This window comes from Tursiops truncatus, chromosome 13, assembly GCF_011762595.2.
Source record: "Tursiops truncatus isolate mTurTru1 chromosome 13, mTurTru1.mat.Y, whole genome shotgun sequence".
Classification (NCBI taxonomy): Eukaryota; Metazoa; Chordata; class Mammalia; order Artiodactyla; family Delphinidae; genus Tursiops; species Tursiops truncatus.
In genome coordinates this window covers 62234416-62246483 of record NC_047046.1, presented here as the reverse complement: position 1 = coordinate 62246483, position 12068 = coordinate 62234416, and the positions used below count along the sequence as shown (strand labels likewise).

The window sequence follows — 12068 nt, the reverse complement described above, 5'->3', positions numbered from 1 at the left end:
CCTTTTTTTTCTTTCCTTTTAGAATATGGTTTCTAGTTTTAGGGTTTCTGAACTACAAGTGTTACTAGGCTTTGCCGGAAGGAATAAAAGTGGACGCAAGCATGACCTCCTGATGAGGGCGTTGCATTTATTGAAGAGCGGCTGCAGCCCTGCGGTTCAGATTAAAATCAGAGAATTGTATAGACGCCGATACCCACGGACTCTTGAAGGCCTTTCTGATTTATCCACAATCAAATCATCGGTTTTCAGTTTGGATGGTAGCTCCTCACCTGTAGAACCTGACTTGGCTGTGGCTGGAATCCACTCGTTGCCTTCCACTTCAGTTACACCTCACTCGCCGTCCTCTCCTGTTGGTTCTGTGCTGCTTCAAGATACTAAACCCACGTTTGAGATGCAGCAGCCATCTCCCCCAATCCCTCCTGTTCATCCTGATGTGCAGTTAAAAAACTTACCCTTTTATGATGTCCTTGATGTTCTCATCAAGCCCACGAGTTTAGGTAAGTGTTAGAGAAATCTGTTTCTTCTGGACAAGAGAGTAAGTAAAGCCAGAGGCCTTCAACTGTTAATTAATGATTGGCTGTTAGTATTATAAAACTGAGGCATTAAAATACCAAATGTTTAAATGTACAAATAAAAAGAAATATTGGCAACCATGACAGAAATCTAATATAAAACTCTTCATTCGTCAAACTTTCTTCTTATAGCTTAGAACTCAAATTGCTTCTGTGTGTGTATGAAAAGACACAAATCTTATTTATTGCTGTGGTTCCACCTTTTGATGCTTTTACAAAGAGACTTAGTTTCTGTTTAACATAGCTTTTTAAACTGTTTTCCTAAGGAATAAATCTTTTATACTTAATTTTTTCCTAACATGGCAGAGTTTGACACACGTTTTTTAGCTTTTTGTTTAATAACCGTTGACTGCTTAGAAAATGTAGCAAATTTTATATTATAAACGTTGATACACGTGACTTTAACAAATTTATACCTAGGTTTATGACTTCTGTGCTGTAATGGCATATTTTCTTACTGGCTAATGAAATTATTTACAGAGGTATTTGAATTTATTGATAAAATAAATTGTTTGGGAAATTAGCATTTCATAGTTAGTCCGGGAGGTCATTTTCCTTTCCATCCTAGGAAGAACCCTTTTTGTCTCAAGTCATTTGAAAACTCTCTTAAATATATCAGTGTGCTTTTTTAGTTTTGTATAGGACTATACTTGTACATCTTGGTTGAACTAGAAGGAAATTTTGAGGGGCAGGGCTGGTTAATGGGGTCAGTATGGCCTGATGGTGGCAGGCCAAGGTGGCTGTGCTTTTCCCAGGCCCTTTCTCCTTGCTTTGTTTTTGTTTAACAAAACTGAGCCAGGGAGGTAGAGTAATGCATTTTATTCCTTCATTACATTCATTCTGAAATAAGGATTCTGTGTTTGTTCGCATTTGTGCAAAGTCCTTTGAGTAGAATTATTGCATCAAAGAGTAAGGACTCTTGATAACATATCACTAAATTAGTTTCCAGAATAGCTGTGCCAGTTTAAATTCCACAAAGTGCGAGAATGTCTCTCGTTGCACTTTTTACTTCCTGCCTTTATTGATCTTTGCAATTTCGGTAGATGGAAACTTGTATCTTGTTTAGATTTTTCATTTTTAAAATTAATAACAGGAACAAACATTTAAAATGTTTATTACCCAGCTGTGTTTCTTTTATGATTTTACTTTCATTTTTAACTTTTTTTTTAACCAGGTTCATTTATCTGCTTAAAATGTTTCCATAATTTATTTTTTTGTTCGTCCTTTTTTCATGGTTTTTGGTTCATACCAATGTACATACTGTGTCATGGCTCATTCACATGTTTCTTAGGAGTTATTGCAAATTTATTTCTTCGTGTTTAGAGAAAGAGTCAGACGAGTAATGTGCTTAGGTGACCCTACCTCATGGAACTCCTCAGGAACATGGCTAAGGCAGGACTGAGCATAAGAGGCCATGTGGGGTTCTGGTTACAGGGGAAGGTGTTTCAGAACCGGATCGAATGCCTGGAAGGAAGATGACTGGAGATGGAGAGAAGATGCAGCAGCATGTCTTCTCTGCTCCTAGTGTCAGCGGTGTGCCAAGCAGTGAGCTCTTAAGAGGCTTTGTGCCTTGCTTTCCATACTTTCCTTTGTTCAGAAACAGAAATAGGAATTTTCTTACTTTTCTGTATTCTTCATAGAGTTTCTCTTTCATTAACCTCAATTAAAGGAAGGTAATAGGCTTTTTATAAATTTACTAAAATAAAATTTTTGTATCTCATGTGGCTTAGATAAAATAACGCCAGAGGCATTTTTGTTGAAGAGTGGGTAAGAAGAAAACCTGCCTTTTGCTCACAGCTTACATTAGAATGTAAGAAATCCATAAAACCTCAGAGCTTATAAAATAACTTTCTGCTCCTGAGCTAAAAAATTGTTGACTCATGTATTTTTCAGGAGTTCTGCCTATCATTGCTTTTATAAACTTTATAAACAGATTTTGTTTATAACAAGGCTTAAACATTTCCTTATCCTGCCTTCCCCAAAAAGAAAAAAAAAAGAATTTTCTTAATGTATATAGTCTTATTATTTCAGATTGATAAAACAGTGATCTAAAAAAGGCTGTTTTAGACTTTGAAGTAGAAAGTTAAAAAATCGGCGTAATACCATATAGTCTGCCAAATAAAAGTGGAAAAATTTAATCATTTCCAGTAACAACCTTCATATGAAAATATTTAGTGTCATGATGTCTAAAGCAATGCAGTGACATTTAGAAATTGCCTTAAGTTTTAATGATTTGGTTATATAATGTTGAAAATACTTGTAAAAATTAAAATTTGGGGTAAATCCATTTATCTGGAACACTGTTATGGAGAAACCTATTTACATTTGGGAACTGAGAATTAAATTAGCCTCAGGAATTGAAAGAGAGAACAAATCCGTATTTCAAAGCACATATTCTTTACATCCGTGGGCCAGTCAGTGGCCCACGATTTAATATGTAGTTGATTAGATGATTTCTAATCCATCAACATACTATTGAGCAGGAATTAATTAACAACATGGGAAAGATTGAAAGAGCCCTGGTAGAAAAAAAACAAACAAAAAGTCAAAAAATGTCGTTCCAAAACCTCTTGGGAATATTGAAACCAATAGTCCTTTAGTATTGAGGGAATCGCTGTTACAGCAAGATGCATGTATTGATGCCAAATAAAACCCCCAAACAACCACGACGAGTATATTCTACTTAAGAAGATACATTATTACATAGTTTTGCAGTTTGGCTTTATTAAAATTGTTTAAATAAAATTATTTTAGCATTTAAAATGACAATCTGTGGCATCTAGAAAGCATGAGTGTACACAGTAATACTAAGTGAGGTTCTCTATAGCTGAGGTTTTACTGTAACAGATGCATAATCCCCTAATCTGAAAACAGGCTAACAAAATCTCTCTTCTCTTCCCTTAAATAGCTATTCTAATTTGCTCTCACAGGCAGTATTTTTGTCTTTTTTTTCAATTTTCTGTTTTCTTTCTTCTCTTCTTTTTTTAAGATAATTTCTTGTGGTGATGAAATCCTTTCTCTTTAAAAAGTTTGTCTGTATTCAGTCTGTACAAAAGAATACATAAAAAACATTGTTATAAAGAATATCCATGAATGAACACCTGTGAAACCACTGCACAGTTTTTAAGAAAGGAACATTGCCAGTATCTTTGAAGCCATTTCCTTGCCTTTTCCTTTTTGAGTTAAATCACTATTCTGGATTTTGTGTTTCTCTCTTTTGCTTGTTTTACCATATGTGTATAAAAAAATGTAATGTTTAATTGGATTGCTTTTGAAATTTATATGATGGTATACTGTGTATATGTTCTTCTGTGACTAGCTCTTTTTGTTCACTCTGTTTACAAACATCTACATGGCGATATGTCTAGCTGTTTGGTATTTTGTGAAATACCTTCAAAGTATTATGAGTCTTTGATTCCTTAAAATTTTTTCATTGTGCTTTTCAGATTACAAAAGTAATTTATGCTAGTAATTGAAAATTCAAACATAGAAGTATAACAAAAAGGGAAAGTCCCTCATAACCTCATTTATTACTCAGCTTGAGTCATATCAATAATTAACTGTTTCTCTGCGTATTATGTCATCTTTTTTCTCTTCCCCTTCATTAAACAAGGCTCTTCTAACCACAGAACCACTGTGCCACTTTTCTGGTGGAGGTAGTAGGCATTATTCTACTTGTACCACTGTGAAAAGTGCCCTCTGGAGTTCTGCGCCTTGACAATCTTTCTTAACTGTATTTCTTAGAAATATATTGTACATCTGTAGATTATAGTAAGTCTGTTATCTTGTAGATGTACCATAACTGAACCAGTATTCTGTAGATGTACATTTTCAGTTGTTTTCAGTTTTTATTATTTATTCAGAAGTATTTTAGTGTATAACATATCTTGGGCACTATTCTTGCAGTCTTAGAAACATTGCTGCTGTGAGCATTTTTGCATATGTGTTTCTGAATACTTGCGTTGCATATTCATGAAATGTAAATGCCTAGATATGACTATTTTGGGTCAAGGAGTATGATTATTTAATATTTTGATGTTCAACTTTTGTAGAGAAATTTTGGTTGCTTCAGAAGCATCATAGCAATTTATACTCCCAATAATGTATGAATGTATTATTTTCCCTACACCTCATCAGCATTGTGTTGTTGGTCTTTTCATCTTTGTAATCTGATAGGTGACAAATTAATGAGCGTCAGCATCTTTTCTTATTCTTAAATTTCTGAATATTAGGAAATACTCATTAAGCCTCTGGGTGTAGTTAAACAGGTTTAAAGTGATATGCACATTAATGTAAAGCCATTAAATCACTTCACAATCTCACTTCTAAAGAATTTGGATAAATTCATTTCTGTTAACTCAGTTAACAAGTATATAATGAGGATTTAATTTGGATATGGTCATGTAGCCTAATTGTGGAGAAGTCAGAAGTATGGAGTGGGCTTTAGGAATTTTGCTGTTTAGTTGGAGAGAGAATATTAACATGAGAGAAAAGTAGCAAGCAGTTATATGCTTGTATGACGAAGCCCTATAACTTGTGAACCTAAAGCTCAAATACTGTATTGGCCTAATGAATGAAGAAGTTAATCAAGACTTTTTGGAGTAGGAGGGACACTTGAGGGAGCTTTGAAGGGTGAATGTGCCTGCTTTGAATTGATGGAGTGTGTCGGAGAGTGGGCATCAGGAAAGGTGAGAACTGTGAGTAGTCACAGGAGTAGAAATAAAAATGACACAGTTGTGAGACCTGACAGTGAATAGAGCAGGACTTGGGGAGACACTGGAAATGTAGATTTGTTAAGAAAGAGTTGAGGCCATTGTTATGGAGGTTCTCATAGATAAAGGAGTTTAGACATGGTTCATTCACAGATAAGTTCTGCTTAGCATTTTTCAGCAGAGGAATGGTGATGAAAAAGTGGTGCTGAGGATTACCAGCTCTGCACTTGTGTTCTCATGAGGGACTGGCAGAGAGGCAGGGTTGCTCCTTCATTTGTACAAAGTAATAATAGGTTTTGAGTAGGATGGTGGTAGTGAAAATAGGGGGCAGCCAATAAGAAAATTAAAAAACAAAACAAAACAGGACTTAATGACTAACTGGATATAGGGGATGAAGACGGAGAACTGAGATAAAGGAAATGAATGATTTCTGTGATTGAACAATTGGTAACAATTCTCCTTTTTTCATAATTCTGAATTAAAGCCACTGTTTTACAAGAAGAGTGAAACCTCAGTACTCTGCCCTCCCCAAATGATCTTTGCAGCTGTTGTATAGGGAGAAAAGTATTTTAGTATTAAACATCACTGATGATTATTAATACAGTGATTGTTTCTGTATAGATAAAATTCTTCCAGGTGATTCAAGTTTTCTATATTCTGTTTAAATCTCATAAAATTAGAAAAATTTTGCTGTGTAGATGCATATTCAGTCAAGTGTTCATTGAAAGCATTCATTGTTTTAATGAGTACTAGAACATCATTGAATCTGTTAAAGTTCTTTGAGAAGAAAATACACTTCAGTTTTTAATAATACACTTCTGAAGGATGACTTCATTAGATAATCTTTTTAAACTAGCTAATCATCTGTATGCCGATAATTATTTTGTGTCTTAATAAGTCTCCCAACCTAGAAGTTTTAAAATTTAATCTTATATGAATGCTCTGTGTAATTGAATATAAAGTATTGAAAATAAAACACAACAACAAAAGAAACAAAACAAACAAGAACAAAAGAGACCTGAATCTTGGATAGAATTCTCCTGGGGGGTGTTTTTGACTTCCTCAGACTTTTCATTAGATGATACCGTAGTCAAGGATGAAATATAATTTTGAAGGTTGTGTTTTTTATATTTATATATATATATGTATATATACATATATATATGTGTGTGTGTGTATATATATATATATATATATATATATATTTTTTTTTTTTTTTTTTTGCGGTACGCGGGCCTCTCACTGTTGTGGCCTCTCCCATTGCGGAGCGCAGGCTCCGGACGCGCAGGCTCAGCGGCCACGGCTCACGGCCCTAGCCGCTCTGCGGCATGTGGGATCTTCCCGGACTGGGGCACGAACCCGTGTCCCCTGCATCGCAGGCAGACTCTCAACCACTGCGCCACCAGGGAAGCCCGAAGGTTGTGTTGTATTTTGATTAAAATTAGTATGTTAGAATAAAGAATGACAAATGTTTACATTGAACCTGCTTTAGAGTGACTTTACTTTCATGAGTCCAAGATGAATGTAGCTTAGTACTTTATATTGGTGTATTTTAACCATAAAAGTTTCAGAATTCGGCAGACTCTTTATCAGAAGTGCCTGGTTATTGCAGGTTCATCTGTTATTGGATTTGTTATTGGAATATTATCTTTCTTTTTTTTTCTTCCCCAGTTCAAAGCAGTATTCAACGGTTTCAAGAGAAGTTTTTTATTTTTGCTCTGACACCTCAACAAGTTAGAGAGATATGCATATCCAGGTAAGAGGAGTTTGGAATATATTCTCCAGGATGTTGGTGTATTAGTCTGCTAGGCCTGCCATAACAGAGTACCACAGACTGGGTGGCTTAAACAACAGAAATTTGTCTTCTCACATTTCAGGAGGCTTGAAGTCCAAGACTAAGGTGTTGACAGATTTGGTTTCTTCTGAGCCCTCCCTCCTTGGCTTGCAGATGGCTGCCTTCTTGCTGTGTGTACTCACATGGCCTTTCCTCTGTGTGCCTGTGTATTCCTGGTGTCTCTTCTTCTTCTTATAAGGACACCAGTCCTAGTGGATTAAGGCCCCACCCTTATGACCTCATTCAATCTTAATGACCTCTTTAAAGTCCCCAACTCCACAGACAGTCACACTGGGGGTTAGGGCTTCAGCATATGAATTTTGGGGGAACACAGTTCAGTCCATAACAGTTGGGCCATTTCTCCTTAAGTAAGCATAGTATATTTTGACTAAGATTAGCCAAATATTTAATAAATACTCTGTTAGAAAAAAATTTTAACTTTTGAATAAAACCCCTTTGAATTACTTTTGGCAATAACTTTTTTTTAATGAAACTTTTATTCTAAATATAGCAACATAAAGAATTTGTGGTAACAGAATAAAGATAGAGTGACCATAAACTTCATCATCCAAACATAGGCATTTTTAGAGTGAAAATGGATATTATTAATAACTTTTTCTGGGATAAGAACATAAACTGGGACCATTCTGAGCTATATGCTCACCTAGACCAAAAAATTAGCAGAAATATGAAAACAATTATGAAAAATACTCTTAGCTTTTCCATTTCAAAAAATAGGGTAAACTTAAACACATTTATAAAGAGCAAATGAACTAAGAGATAGGAGGAAAGAAAAGGAAATCTGTAGTATATACTTTCCCAGTTAAAAATATAGTCATCCTTGGTGTTAATAATATATTATTTATAAGACTTTAGAAAAATTTAGCATAAGAAAACTGAGACTCCCGGAGGTCACATGATTTTCTGGGATTGTAGAGTTAAAAGTTGGAACAAAGAGTTGAGCAAATTAGAGGTTTTTTGCATCCTTTCAGCTCTTCATTAGAACACTCACCTTCTCTGAGATGTTAATAGGAGTTTTTAAAAAGTAAAGATTCAGCAGTAAGTTTTGGAAATTCTGTATTCAACGTAGGTACATAAGTTCTTAAAGCCAGACTTTTCAGTCTTTAATATGTTAATGTGTATTGTCAATCTCCCAGGGTGGTGGATCCAAATTTATGGGCCTCTCTCTCTATTAAACATCCTGATATCTTGAAGATGCACTGTTGTTATGTGGAAGAGTATGGGACACACACAGCTTTAGATTCTTTCGTTAATCACATCACTGCTCTCAACAAAGTCTCAGAATGATTTTATAACTTGACCTGGTAAAATTTGAGCTCCCAAAAAGTAGTGCTTAGATAGTCTGGCTCTCCCACAAAAGGGAAAAAGACAAAGTGTTGAAAAATAAGATTAAAAGAAAAAAAAAGAGACAGTACTAAGGATTAGTCCAAAAGACCCAATATCCAAATAATAGAGGTTTTAGGAAAAGTAGAGAAAATTTAGAGGAGGAAATTATCAAAGAAGTAAAATGAATGTAGCTTGATGGAGTTCATGTCCACCAGGGGCAAGACATTGCAGGCAGTTTTTATAAATTGGAAGTACTTTCAATCTTGGGGATAGTAATAAACCAACTAAAAAATTAATAGGATAAATGAAAAATTATATTTTATATCCAAGCCATATCATTATTATTAAGTTTTGTTTGTTATTCATTGATGATTCCTTGCTTGAGAACATTTACTAAGTGTTTATTAGGTACAAAACACTGTATTGTATGACATGCCTCTTTTCTACAAGTTGCTTGCAGTCTCGCTAGTGAACTAGCTCATATACCTAAAATGATTGTTGGCATTGCAAGAGCCAGCATGAAAAGAGCCAATTCAGTAATGACAAATAAGAGCTGATTTATAGGAGAAGATTACTATTAACGTTGGTGGTCTGGGAAAGCTTCTTTAGGGTGTTGGGTGGGCCTTTGAAGGAAGGAGATTATTTACTCAGCATGGAATTGTGAATAATATGTACCGTTTGCCTTAAAAAGGTGTGTGTGTGTAATTTGCTTAAGTGCATAAAATATGTCTGGACAAATATGATAAGCTGCCTCTGGAGGAGGGAATCAGGTGGCCGGGGTCGGAATTGGGGGAGTCTCTTCACTTTATATCCTTTTTTGTATCTTTTTGAAGTTTGAACTATGTGAATGTATTAACTAGTCAAAAAAAATGAATGACTAAAATTTAAATAATTATTTTCAATTAAAAATTTTAATCATGTTCTGCAGATGGATGGTGGTGATGGTATACTGTGAATGTACTTAAAGCCATAGAACTATACACTTTAAGATGGTTAACATGATAAATTTTATCCTATGAATATTTAACCACAATAAAAATTAAAAAAAAATTAACCATAAAAGTAAGGCTATTTGTGATCCTACCGGCAAAGAAGACAAAACACACATACACATGTGCATGCAAACTCCAACCTTTTCAGAGTTGGGTAATCAAATAGTAAAAAAATCTCCTTCCTAAGAAGCAGAAGTAACAGTTTGGTACCCATTACCTAGGTTTAATAATTATCAACATTTTGGAATCTGTATGTGACCACTCCTCAACTTTTTTCCTGAAATATTTTAAAGGAAATTGCAGACATCGTGTAGTCTCACCCAGAAATACCTCAAGATACATCTCTAATTTTTAATGTAATCACACTAAAAAATTAATAATTCTTTAATATAAAAGTGTCTACCCTATATTGAAATTTTCTCAGTTGTTCTTCAGTATTCAGACATGTATTATTTTGACTTTTATGTCTCCCAAGATTTAAAAAAAAACTTTTTACTTTGAAGTAATCTTAGGTTTATAGAAAAGATGTGAAAGTAGTAGATAATACTCTTCAGCCAGTTCCTTTAATATTACCATGTTGCATAATTATAAGTGCAGTTATCAAAACCAAGAAATTAACCTTGGTGTAATACTATTAACTAAACTACAGTCTTTATTCAGGTTTCATCAGTTTTTGTGTTTTGTTTTTTGTTTTGTGGTACGCGGGCCTCTCACTGTTGTGGCCTCTCCCGTCGCAGAGCACGGGCTCCAGACGCGCAGGCTCAGCGGCCATGGCTCACGGGCCCAGCCGCTCTGCGGCATGTGGGATCTTCCCGGACCGGGGCACGAACCCATGTGCCTTGCATCGGCAGGCGGACTCTCAGCCACTGCGCCACCAGGGAAGCCCTCATCAGTATTTCTGCTAATTAATTTCTGTTCCTGGATCCAATCCAAGATCCCAAATCACATTTAATGGTTGTGTCATTAGTCTCTTTCAGTCTGTGATGGTTTCTTAGTGTTTTCTTCTCTTTCTTAACTTTTGATATTTTTGTGGAGTACTGATCAGGTATTTTGTAGAACGTTCCTCAGTTTGGGTTTGTCTGATGTTTTGTCATGATTAGATTGAGATTATGCATTTTTAGCAAGAGTACCTCAAGTTATATGCCCTTCTCAGTGTATCATAACAGTGCTCCATAATATTGATACATCTTACATTTGGTGATGTTAATTTTGATCACTTGGGTAAGGTACTGTTCACCAGACTTCTGCACTGTAAAGTTGCTGTTTTTTTCCTTTGTTATTAATAAATATCTTGGGGGAGATATTTTGAGACTAGGCACATATTCTGTTTATCTTCAGATTTTTCCCACCAATTTAGCATTCACTCATGGATCTTGCCTTCAGTACTTACTTCATCATAAACACTCTTGTGTTCCAATGATGTGATTTTTCTGTTGTTGTTATTCTTTTCCACATTGGAGTTATTCTTTTGTAAGGAAGGGCCGTCCCTTGCCCCACATTTATTTATTCAGTTACTTGCTTGTATCTGTGTGGGCCCTGGAGTACTCTGGGTTATAATCCAGTGCTATATAATTCATATTGTTGCTCAAACTGTTCTACCTTTGGCTATTGGCCATTCTTTCAGGTTGGCTCCTATGCCCTTTTGATATGTCTCCACGCATTTCTGAGGACTACTTTACTGCTCCAGGCTCATCTTTTATTTTCTCTGCCCCAGTTCTGGAAAGATAACCTCTCCAAGGAGCTCTGGTTCTGCTCTTACAGTACTTCCTACCACTTTCTTTGGAAAAAAGTGGTTCATTTGACTCTGTTAGCATATTACACATTCTGGATTTGGATAATTGTGCACCTTGTGGTATCATTTGACTTCTATCCCTATGGTTCTCAAATTTTGCTGCATATTAGAATCAACTGGGGAGCCTTTAAGACTCCAAATACCCAGATTTCATTCATACCAATTAAATTAGAATCTCTGAGGGTGGAACCCAAACAGCAGTAGTTTTTAAAACTCCCCAGGTGTTTCCAGTGTGCAAATTTGAGAACTGCTGTGCATCCAGCTCCTCCCCTTTGCCTGTAATGGTGATAAGGTGTAAACCAGAGGCGTGAATACATTCAGGTTTGGGTTGGGTTTTTTTTCTATTACATCTTATAACTATTGAATAGTGAGTTCAGCTCTGTTCTTGGCTATAGCACCACTCCTTCCATTGGGTACCATTGCCTCTGTAATCATGCTCTCTCAGTTTCTTACACTGACATCTCTTGCATGTTCCCGAAATCAGCGTGTGATTCTCTTCTCACTGCTCTGTGATAGTATCCGTGGATGTGCTTTTTTTTTTTTTTTTTATTAACTGGCTTCAAAGAGATTTTTGCTTAGTATATATTTCAGTTTATTGCCTATTTCATTAATGGCATGGGATCTGCCTGGACAGGCCTCTTTGTATTATCCCATACTTCATCTACCACATCCCCTCAGTTTGCTACACTCTGTTGATCCTTCTTTTATGTCTCTTTCAAGATTTAAAACTTGAATTAACTCTACCTTTGAGGGAGTTAGCATGGTCTTTAGAGTAGTATCAATTGGAATGTGAATTCTGGCTCAATCATTTAAGTCTGT

At 35.5% G+C, this 12068-nt stretch overlaps 1 protein-coding gene across 16 annotated transcripts in view; it reads left to right on the top strand.

The window, feature by feature from the left end:
- The window catches only part of PIAS2 (protein inhibitor of activated STAT 2), a 103079-nt gene that overhangs the window by 31103 nt on the left and 59908 nt on the right, over positions 1-12068 (top strand). For all 16 annotated transcript variants that reach the window (XR_012325388.1, XR_012325389.1, XR_012325390.1 and 13 more), the window contains 2 exons: positions 23-497; positions 6956-7040. Coding sequence is in view for 13 of the 16 variants with exons in the window: in XM_019937000.3 (XP_019792559.1) it covers positions 23-497; positions 6956-7040 (560 nt within the window). In the remaining 3 variants the exon portion in view is untranslated. The remainder of the gene's footprint in view (positions 1-22; positions 498-6955; positions 7041-12068) is intronic.